Raw genomic sequence first — 21578 nt, 5'->3', positions numbered from 1 at the left:
TAGGAAGAGTGTCCTCAAACAGAAAAAAGTTCTCTTTCATGGCAATGGTGGCTAGATTCATGATCAGGTGTATTGGGGTCATGGAAACCCAGTCTCTCTCTAACAAGAGGTTTTCGATCACCTGTAGAGTGTCGTCCTGAGGGATGGATGTGTAAAGAGACTCGACGTCGAATGATACCAAAGTATCAGTCGAAACGTCGAAATCTATCTCGGGAAGGATCCGAAAAATATCCTTCATGTCCTGGAGAAAGGTCGGCATCTCCTTGACCATAGGTAGTAAGAACACATCTACAAAAGGCTCTAGGAGTGACCGAATCCCAGATATTATGGGGCGGCCTGGAGGCGGTCTCTGTGCCTTATGTATTTTTGGTAGTACATAAAAATAAGGCATGATGGGATTAGTGACCCTCAGGAACTGTACTTCATTAGCAGTTACCCATCCCTCTGCTTGGGCATCCTCCACTATATGGCCTATGGTCTTGGTAAGCCTATCTGTAGGGTCCTCCTTGAGGAGTTTGTATGATCTATTGTCCTTTAATTGTCTCAAACATTCTTTCCGATACATAGTTGTATCGAGCAGGACAATCACCCCTCCTTTGTCTGCAGGTTTTATCGTGAGAGAGTCATCATCTGTAAGACTCCTCGGTGCTTTTTGTTCACTTTTGGGCAAATTCATAAAGGGGTGATGTGCTTGTTGGTATAGCCTTTTTAAATCACTCTCCACGGCCTGTTCGAAAGTCACAACTTTTGCCGGTAGAGCTGCTGTAGGAGGATTAAAAGTAGATGGTCTTTTTAACCCAGTGTTGGTATCAGACAATAACCCATCTTCCTTTGCTTTATTTGCAAAGAAGAAATGGAGACGGATTTTTCTAAAAAACTGTGCCATCACCATTTGAGTCAAAAAGGGGTCTCCGGTGTTAGTGGCTACAAATCCTAAACCCCTATCAAGGCATGCTCGTGTTCTACGTTCAGTTGTTTAGAGCTCAGATTAATTAAGAGGCTGTCCACGCGCTGGATCCTGCCTGCTCCTGTGGGACCTTCCACCTGCTCCGCAGGTCCATAGAGGGGGGCGGTAGGTTTCACTGGACCTGGCCTTGCTGTGTCCGTCTCCTGCCTTGTGATCGACCCAGACCATAGCCTAAAAAAGGCTGCATGTTGAATTTGGGGTTAAATTGCGGACCATAGGCACCTAATTGTTGTGGAAACGGTGGTCCACCATGCATCCAAGGGTTAGGTTGCCACCAAGGCATATATTGAGTCTGGCGAAAGTTTGGTCCTCTCCATACGCGGCGATTACCTCTACCTTGGTTTCTATTGGTTGCCTGACCCGGGTTGGAGGAGTCTGAATCGCTCGATAGATCATCGGAGCTAGATGTGCCATAGGTGGAACCCCCTCTATGCCCATTCTTGTTGAATGCAGATGGGTACATATCCACTTGGCAACAAAGGTACAGTTACATTTTTCAAGCATATATTTCACTATAAAAAAGATTACATTGTTTGTTCATATGAGAAGGGCCGGCTTATGGGCGAGGGCTCTCGCAATAAAGGAAAGCAGAAAGATGAACACAAGACACTGGTTCTCAAACAGTTGTAATCCGATTACAGGTATGACATCCTACTGAATCATTATGCAATTGAGGCAGGATAATAATAAATACGGGCCAGTCATGATAGATGTTTGTGCTTGGACCGAACCAAAACCAATATGATTGTTATTGTTTAGAGTGAGATTCGGTATAGAAGATGGTCTTTTACTCCATTTCTGAAACTGTAGGGTCGCAAATTGATACTCAACAATTGGGTCTAAATATAGAATATCATAGCTTGCGAAACTACCAGTTCCACTGAGCTATGGAATGATCAATAGGTTGGTTGCCATTAAAATCTGCAGGATCAAGTATTCCTGGCTACACATGTTTGGGCCTCGCAGCTGCGGAATTACATGACCTAGCAGGCTGTGAAGGCCTGCACGTAGCACTGTTGAGATAGAATGCTGGGTGAATGTGCACTACAATATAAGGGCACCATACATATTATCACCAATACTAGAGGGCTATAGGTTGATCCTACCATGGTTCTTGAATTTGGTAATTATAAAGCAAAAAAATTGTGCCTTTAAACAACGGAAAATATTCCTTTACAAAAAAGCAAATTTGACAATATGCAATGCTTTTCCGCCAAAGTATATTAATAAATTGGCAGTATGGAGTACCTTTTTCAATCGACTAAATAAATAAATACGGCAACACTGGGTCGTTAGGCGACTGAACTACATTTCCCATTAGGCACTGAGCACACGTGACCTCCACAACATCGAGCGAGATGACGTCGCTGTTTTGAAGATACAAAGATGGCGTTTCAAACATCGAGAAATATTCTGTTATAAAAAAGCTGTTTTCTCACTAAACTAGACTTTGGCAGTATAAACTACCCTTCTCAATCGATTTAACACGGCCACACCGTGTTGCTAGGTGACTAAACTACATTTCCAATTAGGCACTAAGCACAAGTGACTGTAGCGAGATGACGTCGTTGTTTTGAAGATACAAGGATGGCGCTTACCTCTACTGCGGTACCTCCCCAAACGGCACAGAGGACGCCTGGAGTACCGACGGAGAGGTAAGCGGAGTGGCATGAGGACTTAAACTGTGAGTTGGTACCCCTTACAGGGCGCCTGTTAAACTTGTTGAAGCCCTCGCTGTAAGCCGTGAGTGGGGGGTTTCTGCGAGGGGCGATCAAGTTTCCTTCATAGTGTCCGCTTTTATATTTGTCTATCGAGGCAACATGGCTCTTAGGCTGTATGACTGGGTTTTCTGCCAGGGGCTAGTAGGTGTCCCTGAGGTTTCTTTGCGCCTGTATCTACGTAAGTGGCAAGATGCATTTTTTGATAAACGAGTGACAGCATCATATTCAAGCAGGGGCAACATATGCTATGTAGATAGTTCGCTCCTGAAAGAAAGATTCATGGCATTCGCCTTGTTTTCTCTTAGTGTGGATACTACAAACAGCGAAGTAAGAGTTTTTTCAGCACCAGGCTACATGCGCTTTTTTGCATTATCGCCCAGAATTGTGAGCTACATGTCACTTTAATAAAACTGCATTTAGGTGACGTGACCTTATATAGAAAGGGTTCTGGACTACACTCTTCCCTTTCATGGAAACTCGAGCAACTAAATAAATGTATACAATGATTTGTTAAACTCCAAGGACCTACACAATGTGCGGTATGATTGACACTCTTTCTGTGTATGTATGTCTTCTTATTTTTTCAGCGCGGGGCTCCACCTACCTGAGCCGTAGCCAGGTGAGGCGTAGAGTGTACCTCCTACCCCTAAGGTAAGCCAGGGCTGTCCGATATTGAAATCGGTATTGTAAATAAAGTACCTCGATAGGGATATGTAGTTTACATACCAAATACTATGCTCTAAACAACAAATGTGTTTTCTTAAGCCTCTAACTGATCTTTTCAAAATGTTGTGTTGTGCCTGTATGTCTGTTATTTTTGTATTCTAGCAAGGACTTGAACCAGTCAAGGGACAATCGGTTCGCTTGCAGTAACGTAATGTAAAAAACCTTTTGCAAACAGTGCATTTTAAAACACCTCCATTTTTTCTTTCACTGGGGTGCACAAGCAGTAGCAAGATGTGGTCCTGAAGAATGCAGCTGGGCGCCTAGGCAGGTCCAGAGTCTGCAGAAACATGTTGACCTTATTAGATCATTAATAGTAGATATTTGTTTTTCTACTATATCTTAGCACACATTTTAGCGTTGGAAACATAGGAGATACGCAATAAAGTTTTTTCTCTCCCATTTCTCCAATTTTATACCCCTTCACTATTATCACACCATTATTATTATTATTTATATGCACTGCTTTTACTCAGTTTTCACGGTTAACAGCCTTACACCAAATGACACACGAGGGCAACCACTATTCTCAACACCAAGTGGTTGCAGGATTGCTGTCCTCGGTGTGAGGAGTCTCAAATGATGAACAGGGCGGAACTGATCGAAAACTGATGGGTACCCTTACAACTGTGGAGATATCCTGTGGGACTAGACTGTTTTTTCTTTCTTTCTTCTTTTGCTATATTCCTTTGATAGTCAGGCTCAATTCAACAGTTTTTCTTAAACCCACAATCACTTATTTGTGTATTTACTGTTTAATTGGGGAGTGTCATTGTATGTGGTCTTTAAACTTTCCCTTGGACCCCCTCTCTAAAATGGTTGTGTTATAAGGGGGTACTTTGTCCCTTATAATATTTTCCCAGTTCCCACACACACATTCAAGAGTCATTTTCAGTTTTGTTCTTTGTTACAAGATAGAGATCCAGTTGTGATAATACAGACCTCAACACATTGTGCGATTAATGAACCAGGAATAGTACTAGCATTTCATGCTATGATTATGCACAATGACACCGGATTAGAAAATGCAGTTGCTAGTCCTCTAACAGGGGTGAATGTGTAAAAACGTTGGAACTCTCCAATTAGGCATGTCAGCTAATATGTTAAGAAAAAACTAAACATGGTTTGTTGTTCTAACATTTTTTTACTCCCATCGGAAGGACGACAAGCAACCCAATAACGTAAGCAGTTGACGCAATAAAAAAGAAAAGGGTTTAAAGTTAGTTTACTTTTGCTAATGAAATTCGATCACTTATTTATTAATGAAAGTTAGGACTGTGTTAAATAAAATGTGGAAAATAGTCACACACTTTTGTGATTGTTTTATTAAGACCGAAGGCTATAACTAGGTCCAGGCAAAATATCACAAAATTAACGTGTCCATACATTAATTTTATCCTGCGGAACCCTGGTTCAAGAAGAAAGCGTCTTGCGGTAACTATAAAACTTATATCAACAACGCCCGAGAGTTTTTCAGCTCAAAGCAGTCTCCTGCCGATATTCTGCATGCAAGTTTTGCCCTCTTGTTCAGATTTCACTCAATATATCGCCAAGTTAATTTGTTGGAATCCGTTGTAAAAATGACTAATTTTGCGAGAGAAGGGTTAGGGTACTCGCGGCTTCTGGCACCTTTGACTTGACAAAGCCAAAGAAGGCAGACAGCCCTGGAGTGGGGCCTGTTACCACACAGTTTCTTATACATACACTTGGATTCTGCGCTTAAAGGTAGAGTATGATGTAGTCAGCAGCAAGTGCACCCAAGTGTGGAGAGGGAATATGTGCTTCCTCCCAGCGCTTTCGAGATGGTCCTGAAAGATGCATCAAGCACATCTTGCCAAGAGAGGAAGAAAACATTCATAAAATACATTAAAACAAAGCAGAAAACCGATGACGAGTATTACAGAAGAAACTGGAAACCTGCAACCTACAGAAAATACCAGTGCAGCATCTAGTAAACATCTTGCAGAACATGAAAACAGCAAATGTTGTCCCAACCAACTGCAAAGGTTTTTGAACAAGGAAGAACATGGTCAATTCTCTGAAGCTGGTTCTTGTGAGAAACGTCTTTCTTATATTTGTAACAATAGAACAGTCGCGAGGCAGTGTCCAACATCATCATCACCAGACATCATCCGAAAGCTCTTTCTGGAGCTTTTCAACATAATTACGTAAAATATGTATTTCCACACATGTATGGGTGTTATTCACATGCTCTGCGAAGAGAGTGAAAACCAGACCGGCTGTGAGGACCTGAAACACAAAAAACGTGGAAACGCCAATGCTGGTGGACCAAGAGTGAAATGGAGATTGCTCCGAGGTAGGGTGGCACCTTTGAAAAGCAAGCAGTGTGGAGACAAATCTAAGGGTCAAGTTGCACACACAGACATGCAGGAGCAGGGCAGACTTTGTAAAAGCCCCGGCGCAAAAAGGGAACCTTCCGTTGTTTTTACATGCCAGTTCCACTACAAGCTTTGTAAAAGCACCAGCTCACACGAGAACCTTCCCTGTTTCTCTACAGGCCAGTCCACATCAGAAAAGGCCGGAATGCTAAAGAACATCCCCCTTGCACGAACAACTGTCCTTACGTCAGATATATAGTTCCGCGAAATACATTCTAAACAGAATTTCGCATTAGAATGTTCTAGCTTATGAGTTTCATGCCCCTACATCGTTTTTCAGAGTTTTGTGATTTTTGCGAAAAACAGTTCTTATTTACATTACACCCTTTTATAACTTTCCACAAAGTTGACAGGAGGCCGTTTTGGCTGCACTTGGGCGTGTACACCCCCACCCTTATGTGCCATCACTATGTAATGCAAGAGTCCTCCTTTCCACAGTCCCGGAGGTACAAATTCTGTTTTGCTACTTAAAAGCAGAAACACTGTGTTGCTTCTTAAAAGCAGAAACGGGGTTTTGTTACTTTAAAGGATAAAAACTCGCCCTAACACTTGAGAGGGTTGGGGAGCTTACAGTCCTCGTTATTCTACTGCAAAGGGAGCAACTGTTTAACACCTGGGACAAAGAAAAATACGTTTTCAGATCAAAACGATGACACCCAACAGACAGGCTGCTGCAAACCAGACTTGCGTGATGTTCGTCATATATCCGAGACATCCCGGTGCAGCTACTGGTCTGGCCTTCTTAAAGCATCTGAACAAAACTATCCAGACACATGCACTTGACAGGCTGGTATGTTTTACTCTATGTACTACATAGGCCCTTTTAAACACGCACTGGTCGTCGAGTGTATTCAATCAACTTGAGCGGTTGAAGCGAGTCAGTTTAGAAGAGGGCGGTCGGTGGCCCTGTAAAGGTACAAAAATACATCTATTTCACAGAAAAGTCAAGAGAACACATCAATGATTTAAGCTAGTAGCATATGTTTGGCTTCCAGTAGTCGGACTTTCTCCCAGGTAGGCGGGTCACCAGCTCCCTTATCAAGGAGCCGTGCAGTTGTGATGTTTTATTATTGTGATTATGGGTTAGCACCGTGAGACATCTGGTGCACTATGAGGTCTTCTTGCAAAGAGCTTCAGGTTCACAGCTGGTCCCTTGGGCGGTTTGTTAGTTGCTTTGATCCCAAAACACAATCTTCAGAACATTAGCTTGCTCATTTTCCGTGACAAGCAGCGGCACGAGCCTGGGTTGTGGCATGTTGGGAAGTTCTCTGCAAGTCCTCCTGGTATCCCCTTGGACATGCCAACCACAGACCTCCATCCTCGGGACCGCACACACTAGCCACAGGCTCTATGCGTCCTATTATCACACTGAGCAGATGCCCTTCCTACTACCCTTTAGAGACAAAGCTTTAGTGGGTCTCAGAACATCTGATGTTAGCTAACATGGTCAACGTTTTGAGGCTGGAACTACTTAATACTCCAAAAAAAAAAAACAACTTGATCAACAAATGCAGATTTCACCAAGAGAAATCTGCCATTACGGGTTTCAAAATTAGATTACAAGAGCACAGCATCTAGGACATTTCACTGCCTTTAAAATGTACCACGCCTTACCAGTTTGCATAATAGTCTTGAGCCAGCGTTGTATAGACCAGCCTCGGCCCCCTAAAATGGCGCATTTTAATTCTACTAAGAAACTGAAGCAAAAATTCAAACCCGAAGCCTAGGACAGCCGATCATTACAGCAGCTTACAATACGACATCGCTATCATTGTTTCCTAATAAAACCGTTCAGCATTTCCTGACCAGTAACTGAAGATACCATTGGAACCTCGTTTCAAAAAGCATGATGGCTCACAGACGGCAGTACGCACTCTCCAACAGGTCACAAGAGGCAAGCAACATCAAGGTTGACAAATGGCAAAAAAAAAACAACCCCAGAACCTGAAGCCAAAGCCGGATCCTGAAAGACAAATACATGAAGGAGAAAGAGACAGACAGGCCCAGTTCACCATAAGTTAGTTAGTGAATGTCCATCAGGTGCATATTTACAAGCGACCTCCTACAAGAGTTTATGGGCGTTGATGGCCATGCGCAGTTCCAAGAGCTGAGAGGCAGTAAACAATGGCCATTCACTCATTCCACCAGAAGGTCAAACTTCTCCGCTTCTTCAAACTGTGCGTTCATCTGTGCTGCCCAGTGATCCAGGTCAGATTTCTGTAACAAGATAAAGACAAAAAAATAACAGTCAGGACTGCTTATTTCTAGTGGCCAATCTGCACGAAAATGGTTTCCAATATTGTTTCAAGGTCATGACACAGAAGGGTGACATCTTATTGTTTAGCTTTCTGGTAAGGTCCATTTATTTTGCAACAAACATCTATTTTACTCTAGAATAAACACTTATTTTACAGCTGAGAATCTTTTTAAACACCATCCCTCTTCTGGAAAACGTATCTGGTCAGCTAATACCATCCATTCAAAGACCTGGAAGCAACACATTCACTAAAAGAACACAAGACAGCAGAACCTAATGACATGGTTCTCACCAATGTCTGAATGCTGGTTGTAGTCTTCGTCATCAGTCTCCTTTCCTCTTACACATTTGATGTACATCTCTAAAACCAGAGCCGCTGATCTTATAGTGTTCTGTTGCCCCCAACCCCCAACTAAGTTTACCCACTATAAATACCCACATCCATACAGGTCATTGCAACCTAGAAGCTGCAGCATATGCCCACCCTGACCTCCAGTCAGGCAGCAGCTCAGTGTCCCTTGTGCCAAGTCACACACTGTCCTTCTCCTTGATTTCCCCCTGCCCCAACTATATTTGGCAGACGGGAAATCTAGGAAAGCACATGAGCCACAAGTCCACCTCTCCAGGTACACCACTCTCAGCTTCGGTGTAGGGTTGGGTGGATTATCGATAAATCCAGAGCTTCCAAGAACCCGCCCTTTACTAGTGACTTACCAGCAAACCAAATCTGCCACTCATGGAGGACAAATCAGAATTGTAGTTTACAGAGGGAGCAATTGTACTTGCCACTGATCAGCAGTGGCAAAGTGCCCAGAGTACCTAAACCAGCTAACGAAATGCAGCACACAGTCAAAAATACAGGAGGTAGAGGCAAAAAAGACAGGGAAAACCACGCCAAGGTTGCTAGGACCAACAATAGGGACCAGAATCCTTGAAGGAGAGAGCAGAAGAAATAGCAGAAAATACAAAAACGTGTGGACATAATAAATAAAAACAAACAAAACTGCTGTAACATTTTATAGAAATACTGCAACCTAAAACTACGCAACAATCCCGGACCAACCGGGAAACGACCCAGAGAAGTTGAAATGAAAGTGGGACGTGTAGATAGGTTAGTGATCCACAACGCCAGGGCAATTATTGAGGCACAATTTCAACAGCGGTTAGTCTGTTATGCGAAAATGAGAAGAAATGCACACAGATTTCAGCTCTTGCATTATGGCTTGCACTAATTCATCCACTGTGGAAAGACTCTCTATAGATCGTTCTACCGGCTCAACTTGAGACTCTTTTTGACAATGTGTGGCACAGTCTGAGAATATTCAAAAGTGACAAATTGTACACTTATCCACACGCCTCTATGCACCGCAAGAACACTTTACCCATTCACCAAGCACCCTAAAGAGTTATACTGCTGAAAGAAATGCTATGAGTTAACTCAAAGCAATATGTACTCTACAGGAAAAATCAATTTACAGGCTAGTGTTTGTGAATAATTAATGTATATGTATGCGAAAATGGATTGTTTAACCGCTTATGCAAATTGACAATCACTGAGAAAAAAAAATCCAACAGAACAGCATATGTAGGTATGTTGTACTGTAAAAAGCCCAGATTGCATAGATTTTTTAAATATAATAATTTTAAAATCAGCCCTGTACCTTTCTTTCGAAGGTCAGCAGTCTCATAGGCTAGGAGTCTAAAATGCTGCGTCCAGCCTCAGAGGAATGGAAAACACAGTTTACTATAAAATAAAAAATGTGAATAATCTTTGCTAATGATGGTTTTTAGCCACGTTGCACAGCATGGCTAAAGTTTAAAAAGCATATGGGTATCTAGAAAATGTTTTTTTTTTTTTAATGGGCATGGGATGAACAGCAAAGCAACATGAAAGGGAACGCTGACCCATTGCACATAAAGTTGTTGAACATAGCTTTCGAAGCCAGTATGCTACGACGGCTAACAATCGATTGTAATGCTTTTCTGTCGATTATGAGCCACACTGGACCACAATCCGTTTTCTAAAATTCATCAAGAATTTAACAAAACCTACACTGTGTGCTATATTTGGAGGGCACTTAACGGGACGTCTACAAGTGTGAACCCCCAGAGCAATAAGTGGCTTTCTCAAAAAATGTGTATGTTCAACCAAACGAATAGCAAAAATACTTATTGTAAGGAGAAGTTTCTTCTGCGTTGCTGCTCAACCTGCAAATTGTATAAGACATTTTTGTCAACCAGGGAGCTAAGTTAACCAGTGCTGGCACAGCTTTAAACGATATCTCATGGGCCTTGTTTTTAGAAAATATGAGAGGGATGAGAACAGATAAGGTTGTGGACCAAAGGAGTGGTAACTATTTGTTATTTACCATGAGTTCGGTCGCTTTGCCAGTTTGTCTTTTTTTCCCCTCCAGGAATGACAACCTTTGTATTTGATCTGATAGAGACATCTAGTCGAATATTCCTTATGTTTTCCTGTAGTGGGCATTGTGTTGCTGTTTTCCAGCCTTGTCTTTCTGTCTCCACCTCAGTTACTGTTGTAACTTCTTCACAACTGTAAGACTTATTATCTCTGTCCTCCATTGGTTACCTCTGTTCTTAGAGTACCTTTCATTCCTTCACTGCTCATCCTCCCGCTCACTGGCGGAGTACGTGGGTTACCTTTGGTAGAGTTGGATATGCTTTTGCTTACCCCGTCTGGCTTGTGTGTCTTCAGTAATTTCTATGCCGATTTATCCTTCTATAAATTTTTCTTGGATGTATAGGTCTTGGCAAGTATATACCCATCTCTTATAGATGTATTTTAGTGTGTTAGTGTGTTAGTGTGTTAGTGTGTTAGTGTGTTAGTGTGTTAGTGTGTTAGTGTGTTAGTGTGTTAGTGTGTTAGTGTGTTAGTGTGTTAGTGTGTTAGTGTGTTAGTGTGTTAGTGTGTTAGTGTGTTAGTGTGTTAGTGTGTTAGTGTGTTAGTGTGTTAGTGTGTTAGTGTGTTAGTGTGTTAGTGTGTTAGTGTGTTAGTGTGTTAGTGTGTTAGTGTGTTAGTGTGTTAGTGTGTTAGTGTGTTAGTGTGTTAGTGTGTTAGTGTGTTAGTGTGTTAGTGTGTTAGTGTGTTAGTGTGTTAGTGTGTTAGTGTGTTAGTGTGTTAGTGTGTTAGTGTGTTAGTGTGTTAGTGTGTTAGTGTGTGTGTGTGTGTGTGTGTGTGTGTGTGTGTGTGTGTGTGTGTGTGTGTGTGTGTGTGTTGTGCACATATGATCATCTGGCCTTCTATACGGTGTACATGCCTTCTTGGTGAACTGATTCAGCCTTCTTGCTTGCACTTGTCTGCTTCCTTTCTTCTCTTCAGTGAACATCTGTTTTTCAGAGAATGCCTTCTATACCCTCAAGGTCCTCAATGTAAGGACGGTTTCCTTTACTGTTCTTGTTCTCTAGCTCTGCTCTTCAGCATCCATTTTTCTCCATCATTTTATCATTGGAAATCTTTTTTTCCCCTTCAAAATCTTTTTCTCAGGATAGTTTCACCGACGTTCGGTGGGTGCTTTTTATTCGTTATATGTGTTGATGTGGCAGAGCATGCTGTGAATGCTCCTTCCATTTGTTTTTGGCCTGCACTCTTTGGACTATTGTCATTTGGTCACTTTGCATTCCCCGATCTTATGTTGCATTCCCTTTTGGACTGCCTCTATTCCTGGTTCTATACAGTGTTCTTACGGTCTTGTAGCTTTCTACGCCCTATGGGCGCCCATAGTCTTTCTTGGAGATCAGTCCTCTCTGTGAGGATCTTGCTTTACCTGTAATTTTCGGACAGTCCCTACTTTTGTTCTTTAATTTTGTACTTGTTGATACAAATTTTCCCCTTTTTGTCACACTGTTTCCAAAGACTCATTCTCTAAGTGGCTCCCGGTTGTTTGTGCTAAAATAGTCACAAAAGAAACTGGTGTCAGTGGGAGGGAATATATGGACTCCATCTACGTCACATCTGGGAGATGACATCGCGTCGCTCAACGCCCTCTGCCAACGCGCAGTGGTACTGCGGAGAAAAGTTCCAGATCCAGTCTGATGCCTGGGGAGGAATCTAACTAAGATAAGGAATATGCAGCTAGATCCTGTCTCTACCAGATAGGGACTTACCAAAGGTAAATAACTTGTCCTTTAGGAGAGTTTGTAATTCCTTCCCAGAGCATGGTAGTGCTAGCAAATAAGATGCCTGTAGTAATAATAGGAAGTACTCTGTGTAATCCCTGTATGGTGAGACACTTGTGGGGCTCTTAGTTCTTGCCATATTAAATTATTCAGAGCACCCATTGAGGCATTCTTAAAAACGAATGATATTCCTCAATGTCTATGTTTTTAACGTAAAGTAATAGTGGGAGAGTCCCGTTCCCCCCCCCCCCCCCCCCCCCACATATTGGGCTTCGGATCTCCGTCCCTAGATAGCTATACATTTCTTTCTGTAATAACTCCCAAACTACTGAATGGATTTACACAAAATTACAAAAATGTCGATTTCTGGACTAAGATCTACTTCTCTGCCACATTTGGTGTAATTCTGTTCAGCGGTTCAGGCTGTAGACCTGTTCAAAACAATGGGTTTATGAGAATTTGAGAAGAACTGAGTAATAATCCCTGAATGCTTTGGCTAGTGCTTGAGGTTGAGATACTAATAAACCTGTCAGATGATTTGAGATAGTTTTTATGCAATAATGTTGGCTCTGCAATTTGCAAGCCTGTTGGTTCTGCGACTTGCAAGCCAGGCTAGGTACTTACCCATACGTTCGTTCTCCTTATACCTTTTTGGAAGTTATTATTTGCTATTTTGTGCAATGCGAAAAAGTTCTGAAAAAATAAACTTGCCTGAGCTACCACTCTTAGTTTGTGCAAATGGAGTGAGATTGTATGCTCTGCACGCCTCATTCAGAGCCATCTGCAACTGCTGATGGTTCACGTTTTCCAGCCCTCTAAGACTTACCCGAAAGATAATAGCCTCGCCCTTAAAAATAAGCTTTTAGTGCTTCCCAGACCGCAAAATCGGATGAGTTCACATTACGATTTAGGAATTCCTCAAAGGTTTGACGCGTCTGCTCTACCCAAGTTTCATTAGTGAGTAATGTTTTATTGAAAGCCCTTCTATAGTTTTGAGGCTATATGGCTGAAACAGCAATATCTAATGTGTTTACAGAGTGATCTGAAAATGGATTAATAATTATCTCTGATTTCTCGCGACAAGGTATGCAATGTTAAAAAAAATAATACATGAGGCAGAATTATAACTTTTAGAGTGACATGGATATTATTCTCTAATGGGTTATCCAGTTGTAATATCTTGATGTTTTGGGGTTTATTTTGGTTTTTATTGATATGGGATGAATCTAGGGAAATGTACTTGAGCAATTTAAAATCTCTCCCTATCACGAGAAAGCCTGTGGCCTCTTGTGAGGCATTCTATAAAGAGCTAAGCACGAGGGGGAATCTTCTATCAGGCCTTAATAGCTCAGGAAATTAAATAGATTTTGTATCCTAACTTTCACCTAAATCCATCTGCCGTTTGTGTCTGTCAACCCTGATTATTTCGCAAGACAACTCCAGGCATCAAAAATCTACTCGCTGGAGGAGGAGCTACAACAGCAAGCAAGATGGCCGCGAAGTCTCCTGGCTCCGCTGACCTCCGTCTTTCGCTCGAAGATCCTGTCATCTATCCTGATATTCCGCCCCATATCCGTGTCTATGAACTAATCTGCAGTCCGATGGAGCAATCCCGAGACTTTTCAGACATTGTGGAGTGGAGTAATGTCGAAGTTTGACTTGAGGCCTAACCCAGTCTGGAAGCCGGGGTCTCGAGTGCTGGTCCAGCCGGGTCCTAGTTGAACAACAGCGGACCGGTGAGGGCGGCAGGGTCCGGTCCATGGAACTTTCGACATATTTTGGATTGCTTTGCTGCCGATCTGCTACCTGGTCTCGTATCGAAGGTGAGGAGACGAGTGACGCCCGAGGCGGTGTGGCGGGGTCCCTGACCCGGAGGCCTAGAGTTTGATTCGCAGGTGCCTTTGGGTTGGAGACTTGGCGCGCACGAACGCATGTTGACGATCTGTCCCTCACCGTTCATTCCTGCTCCGACTAATCTTCTCCCGGGGAGGGTGACTCTCCGAGGGGATCACTATGCCTGATGTTATGCGAAACCCGGCAGAGCGGGCTAAGTGCGGCCCGTCATTGCGGTTAGTGTTGGCAGCCCTCGAGGCACTTCAGGTGACTATGGAGGCCCAGGTCTGGAATCTGATGTCGGCAGTGGATGGAATTAGAAAATCGGGACCAGACCCTGACTCGTTGCCCAGGACCCGGCGGCCAGCTCAACTCTCGACAGACACCCCAGCGGTGCATTCAGACCCAGTGCATGGAGCTGTGCCTGCCCCTACAGAAGTGGAACTGATCGAACATGCTGAGATTTGCGTATCAACTATATGGTCGGAATCTTTGGTTTCGCAACCAGCGGAACATTTAACTGCTGTTCCCACTCTGGAAACTTTTGGTCGGAACTGTGAGCTGTGTTGGATTGTGTCGCACCCCCTTCCCAGCTGGTCCATCAAGATGGCGGATGGGACAGTGTCTGGCCTCGGAGTTGGGAGGCGCATTGTTGGAACCGGCCATCTACTTTGGGATTTGCCATCCTTTTTCCATCTAACAGACTATATTTCGGCAACTTCTGTGTATATTTTGACAATTTGACGATGGGGCTCTACTTATCGGAGGGAATCAGCAAATTTGATCGACGGGGCCAAGGCTGAGACTGTTGTTTTGGGTTTCACACTATGGTTTCATCGGTAACGGGATTGCTTTACTGCCTGTGCTCTGCTCCTCCACACGTTGTCGTCCCTTCTTCCTACCTCCGGATCGTCACGCCTCCCCTCCCACTACTCAGTACTATTCGACACAATGCCTGTCTCCCCCCTCGGTAGGTTGGACCCTCCCTTGGAGTGGTGCTCCGCTGAGTTTCGACCCACAGTAGACAAGTTAGTGTTTCCTGCACTACTAAGCGCTCAGAAGACTTCTCTCACATCCCACGTCCGATTGGTTTTCTTCCCTCCACTACCCTCCCTCTCCTTCACCTCAGCCTACTTGGTACTGGCATACTGCATCTTTATCGCACCGACCCAATACATTCATCTCTCCCTCTCCTTCCCATTGCCTTATCTGGCAACACAGGTTTGTTAGATCTAATAAGGGCCTTCCTCTGCCTACCAGAGGGTTTGACGACTCAACAGAGTTACACCCCACCGGAGAAGGCCAGAGGGTACCCTATATTAGCACCCTCTCCCCTCCTTTGCCTCTCCGCAACCCTGTGAATCACTCCTCTCGCTGAGCCCGACCCCCCTCACCCCACCTTTTTCCAACCCCATCCTCCTGACATAGGATATTTTTATTCTTCCTTTCCCTCCACCCCCTTCTATGTGGGCAACTTATCCTCTTTCGTGTGCGCCCCTCTCCATCAGCCCTGACATAACCTCCCAGGCAGCCTCCCCTTCCTTTATAGGACCAGGGTTCCCCTCAGGATCTTATTATATCTGCTCTCTGCAAGAAACTCACCACAAACCACTGGACCCCCCCCCCGCTGTGACTCCACACCATGAGTACTTCACACATGCTGCGAGTTACAACTTGGAACATCCATGGCCTCAAGCATTACATGTGGAAAAGTATTCTGGCCTATCTAAAATCCAAGTGGGCGGATAGGGCACACCTGTAGGAAACTCACCTTGACATCATTGAGTCGGCCAAACTGCGTAGGGAATGGGTGGGAAGGGTGATATATAGTAGTGTACAGAATGAGGGAGCTGGGGATGCAGTACCCACTCGAAAATGTGGAGTGGCAACCCTCTGCCGGAAGTCTCTCCCTGTGACGTGGACTAAAACATGGACAGACTGATTGACGATATGTATTTGCAAAACTAAAACTAGGTGACCAACATATCTGTGTGGGGTCGGTCTATGCTCCAAGAGGAGCGAAGAAACCGTTCCTATTACAGCTCAACAGGGTTCTGACGGAAATAGGGACTTTGCAGCTTCTCATAGCAGGGCATCCAGTTCTGGACAGAACAAGGCCATTGGACAAGAACAATGCAGCAGGTAGGGCTCTGATGGGGAACGTGATGCAAGATAACGTTCTAGTGGATAATTGGCGCCGGAGTCACACCACAGAAACAGACTACACCTTTACCTACCCGACTCCCGGTACGCTCTCTCGGTTAGACTACAAGGAGTAGTTTCTTTTCTGTAACTCCAGTTCTGTAGTAGGGGTATCTCTGTTATAGTCATAATCTAGTGAATAGTCCCACCCATGTGCGTGGACCCCGGAGCAATCAATAATAATCTCTAAAGTGTCGAAAAAATGCAGAACTGCATAGACACTTAAGAGAGAATTTAAAGACATATAATGCAGCCCATAACAGGCTACACTGTCCAGTACTTCAGCTAGACATTCCACCAAAAATCCACAAAACAGCAAAGCCTGTCCAGATTTTCATTGTCTTCAGTACAAACCCCTCTGGAAGATAGAGAGGAAGACCTGGACAGACAAGCCCCATAGGCTGCCATTATGTGTCTCAGAATAGGGTACTGTGCCTTTAAGAGAACTTTCCAGAACTTCACAGTATCCCAGAATGCCTTGCAGGTCTCTCCTACTTTCAGTTCTTTTTGAAGGCATAACACGCCAGACCTGTAGCATTTCTTACATGAATATCTCTCTCCACCGGGGAGGAGGGCGGGCGCTTATGACTATAACAGAGATACCCCTACTACAGAACTGGAGTTACAGAAAAGAAACTACTCCTTCTGTAGTAGGGGATCTCTGTGTATAGTCATAATCTAGTGAATAGAATGGCAAGCCCATCCCCACACCAAAGCGGCGGTGGAGAAAAGAGAACCAACACCACTATTGTGCGAACAAATTCCGCAGCGAAGCCTGTCCCACCTGAGCATCTGCTCTGGCATCAGCGTCCAGACAGTAATGCTTAGCAAAGGTATGAACTGACTTCCAAGTGGCGGCCTTGCAAATTTCTGCAATCGGCACATTACGGAGCAAGGCTGTCGTGGCAGCTTTGCCCCTGGTGGAATGAGCCTTAGGCTTACCTCCTAAGGTCTTATTAGCTTTCTGGTAACATAGTTGTGTGCAGGACACAATCCACCTACAGATGGACTGCTTAGAGGTCGCAAGACCCGTCCTGACCGATCCATAATTGATAAACAATTGGTCTGACCTACGAATACCTTTGGTCTTATCCAGGTAAAATTTCAACACCCTCCTAACATCCAGGGAATGTAAAGACCTTTCCGCTGGAGATGAAGGATTCTGAAAAAACGTAGGTAAAGTTATGGTCTGGTTGACATGAAAGTCAGAAATAACCTTGGGAAGAAATTTAGGGTGAGTACGCATAACAACCTCAGCAGCATGAAATACAGTATAAGGTTCATTACAACACAACGCCTGAATTTCACTCACCCTGCGGGCTGATGTAATGGCCACGAGGAACGCCGCCTTCCAGGACAGGTGCTGCAACGAAGCCTTATGAATGGGTTCAAAAGGCTCCTTCATCAAACTGGACAGCACCACATTCAATTCCCAGGAAGGCGAAGGGAGCCTGACAGGAGGGAACACTTTCTTCAAGCCTTCCAAAAAGTCTTTGATCACAGGGATCTGAAAGAAGGAAGTCTGTGAAGGGCTTTTCCTGTAGGCAGTCAATGCAGCGAGATGAACCCTAATAGAGTGAACTTTAAGGCCAGATCGCGCCAAATGTAGAAGGTAGGGAAGGATGACATCTTCCTTGCACGTCGTAGGATCACAGTTCCTGGACACACACCAGATACAAAACCTCTTCCACTTGTAAGCGTAGGACGTCCTAGTGGAGGGCCTCTTAGACTCCTTCAGTATGTCCATGCAATCTTCTGGTAGATTCAAATGACCATATTGCACTACCTCAGGAGCGATGCCGCCAAACTCAAGGATGAGAGGTTGGGGTACACCATCTGCCCCCCGAACTTCGTGAGAAGGTCCGGCCTGCACGGCAACCGTATGTGTGGAAGGAGGGACCGGTGTAGGAGATCCGTGAACCACCACTGTCTGGGCCATTCCGGGGCAATCAGGATCATCCGTGCCCTGGACCTGGACAGCTTGATGAGCACTGCCGGAATCAGAGGGATGGGAGGAAAAGCGTAAACAAAGCTGTTCGACCAGTTGATCCAGAGTGCATTCCCCAGCGTCCCTTGCTGGTAGTACCTGGAGGCGAAGTCTCGGCATTTGCTGTTTTCGGCGGGGGCGAACAGATCTACGTCTGGAGTCCCCCACCTTGCGAAGACTTCTCCTAGTACGTCGTCGTTTATGACCCACTCGTGGTTTTCCTGAATCAGTCTGCTCAGTGCGTCCGCCTGAACATTCTGCACACCTGGCAGATGTGTCGCCGTTATCGTCAATCCTCTGGCCAGAAGCCAGTGCCAGATCGCCTGCGCCTCCCGAGACAGGGTGCGCGATCTCGACCCCCCCTGCTTGTTGAGGTAATACATTGTAGTCATATTGTCCGTCTGCACAAGCAGAGAGTTGGTCCGGAAGGACGGATGAAAGGCTTTCAGCGCCAAGTGAACAGCTCTGAGTTCCAGGAAATTGATGTGATACGTGGACTCCGTCTGAGACCACGTGCCCTGAATCTGTAAGTCTCCCGAATGCGCTCCCCAGCCCTGGAGAGAAGCATCCGTCACGATCGTCTGAGTAGGGATGTCCTTGTGGAAGGGAACCCCTCTGAGGAGATTCTCCGCTGAACACCACCACTTCAGAGACTGAAGAGCATGCAGAGGCAACCGTATCTTGTCGTCCCAAGATCCTCTCCTCTGGTCCCATTGATCCTCCAAGCACTCCTGCAGAGGCCTCATGTGCAGTCGCGCATGAGTGAGGAAGATACAAGAGGCCATCGACCCCAGTAGAGAAGACACCGTCCTCACTGTTGTAGATGGAGCGGTCATAAGAGCCTGAGCCTTCCGAAGGAACGATTTCCGTCGCTCCTCCGAAGGAGACACGCTTGCTGACAGCGTATTGATGGTGGCTCCCAAGTATTGAATACATTGGACCCGGATCGGGACAGACTTGGACATGTTGATGTGCAACCCCAGCTTGTTCAAGAGAACGCACGTCTTCCGGAAGTCTGCTTGAGCTTCTGAGAAGGAGGAGGTCTTGATCAACCAATCGTCCAGGTATGGGTAGACAAACACCCTGTCTTTCCTTCGGTGTGCCGCCACCACTGCCATGCACTTCGAGAATGTCCTGGGTGCAGACTTCAGTCCGAAAGGTAGCACCGTGTATTGGTAATGATTGGCGCTGACTTGAAAAACGCAGAAACTTCCTGTGCTTGTGTGCTATGGGCACGTGGAAGTACGCATCCTGTAGGTCTATGGCGCAAAGCCAATCCCCCTGTTGCAACTGAGGATAAATCTGATGCAACGACAGCATGCAAAACTTTTCTCTGCGAATCCACTTGTTTGCCTGTCGCAAGTCCAGAATGGGCCTGAACTCGTTCTTGTCCTTCTTGCGAACCAGAAAGAACCGGGTGTACAGACCTCTTCCTCTTTGAGACAGAGGTACGTCTTCTATCGCCCTTTTCTTTACCAGGATATCGGCCCCCGCCTGGAAATTGAGCAGTTGCTACTGCGAGCTGACCGGAGGGATCACTGGAGGAGGGCTGATGAACCGAAGACTGTATCCATTGCAAACAATATTCAGCACCCACATGTCCTGAGTAATTTTTCTCCACTCTGCCAGAAAAAATTTAACGCTTCCCCCCACCGGAGCGGGTAACCGATGACGGGGAAGTAACCGCTCAGGGTCGAGACCCGGCCGGGCCCTTGTTCGCGGTAGAGGGCTGCTGCCCACCTCTACCCCTCTGACGTTTTTGGAAAGGTCTCCGGAACTGCTGCTGTTGTTGCTGCTGCTGCTGTTGTCCCGAAGATTGTCCTCTTCCTTTCCCTTGCGAGCCGAACCGCCGTTGGAACTGGCGGTAGGGTATCTTGTCCTTGGGCTTCTCCAAGCCCACCGCCGTCAGGGTTTCTGCCTCGGCCTTCATCCTGGCCATCTCGTCATCTGCGTGTTTACCGAAGAGCGTGTCCCCGGAAAACGGCAGGTTGGCCACTCGCTGTTGCGCCTCAGGCTTGAGAGACGTAAGCCTGAGCCATGCATGGCGGCGCTGGTTGATACCGTGGCAATAGCCATGTGCAGCTAACAAGGAGATATCCGCCGCGGCACTGATGGCCTGGTTCGAGACCAGCATACCCTCCTTGACAATCTCCATGAAGTCTTCCCGCCTGTCCTGCGGCACAAGGTCCGCGAACTGCTCCATGGAATCCCAAAGCGCACGGTCATATCGTCCTAGCAATGCCGAGACGCTGGAAGCCTTCATCGTGGTGGAAGAAGTCCCACACGCCTTCCTTCCTGCCGAATCAATCCAGAGGCTCTCCTTGTCCGGAGGCCCGGTGGAGGACGGAGAGGTGGAATGCTGTTTTCTGGCCGCCGTAACTATCACTGAGTCGGGGACTGGGTCCATCCTCAGGAAGGCAGGGTCTGAATCCGGTGCCCTGTACTTTTTCAACAGTCTAGACGGGGCGGCATTCACCACCGCAGGTGTAAGGAATAGTTCCTGTGCCGGTTCCACCAGTCCCGGAACCAAGGGCAACAGAGGGCGAGACAGGTGTTCTTGTGCAGAGTCTCGAATATCACCGACGTCGTAGGTGTAGGAGCCGTCAACGTGATACCCAACTTCGCGGCCCCCCTCAGGAGAACCTCCTGGAATGTACCAATGTCATCAATAGGAGACACCCTAGTCTCCGGGGAATCGGACAACGTAGGGGAATAGGAGTGGGTCCTAGAAGAAGTATCGGTCCTGGACCTGCGTCTCCTATGGCGCCGTCTGGAACGGGTGGAGGACCTGTGCCTGCTCCTCGAACGTTCCCTCTGTCTGGAGCGAGACTTCGATCTCCTGGGCCTCGGCCGGTCCACCGGCTTCTCCGGGGTGGCCGACTTGGGCTTCCGCGGTTCCTTGGATTTAGGAGTCTTCTTGGGAGGGGTCGGGAGATCGGGCAACGAGGCCGACCTCGGCGGAACCGGTGGAGGCTTGACGGGCAGAGGAGGCAAAGGAGGAGGGGTAGGAGTCCTCGGACGCGGGCCTCTAGGTAACGGAGGAGGAGGTGGAACTGACTTCTTTGGAGTATATACCTCCGAGTACACCGATCCCGGTGACCCACCATCCTTCCCGGGCTGAGGGGAGCCCCCCACAGCCCTAGGCCGCGTAACACTATCCTTCGACGCCGCTGGCCGGTGTTCAGGCGTCGACCGCCGGCCCCTCGACGTCGACCGACCCCTCGGCGTCGACCGTCTCTTCCTCTTCGGCGTCGAACGACTGCCGTGTCTCGACGTCGATCCGGACCATCTTGACGATGACCCTCGGTGTCTTGACGGCAATCTCTTGTGTCTCGACGGCGATCTCTTGCGC

The 21578-nt window shown here is 46.1% G+C and overlaps 1 protein-coding gene across 2 annotated transcripts in view; it reads right to left on the bottom strand.

Annotated features, from left to right (window-relative positions):
- Positions 1 to 4721: 4721 nt before the first annotated feature.
- The window catches only part of CDCA5 (cell division cycle associated 5), a 96975-nt gene continuing 80118 nt past the window's right edge, over positions 4722 to 21578 (bottom strand). For both annotated transcript variants that reach the window (XM_086938508.1, XM_086938509.1), the window contains one exon: positions 4722 to 8027. In XM_086938508.1, the coding sequence (XP_086794634.1) occupies positions 7947 to 8027 (81 nt within the window). In that variant the 3' untranslated portion in view covers positions 4722 to 7946. The remainder of the gene's footprint in view (positions 8028 to 21578) is intronic.

This window comes from Lissotriton vulgaris, chromosome 9, assembly GCF_964263255.1.
Source record: "Lissotriton vulgaris chromosome 9, aLisVul1.2, whole genome shotgun sequence".
NCBI lineage: Eukaryota > Metazoa > Chordata > Amphibia > Caudata > Salamandridae > Lissotriton > Lissotriton vulgaris.
This window is presented reverse-complemented; position numbering and strand designations above follow the sequence as displayed.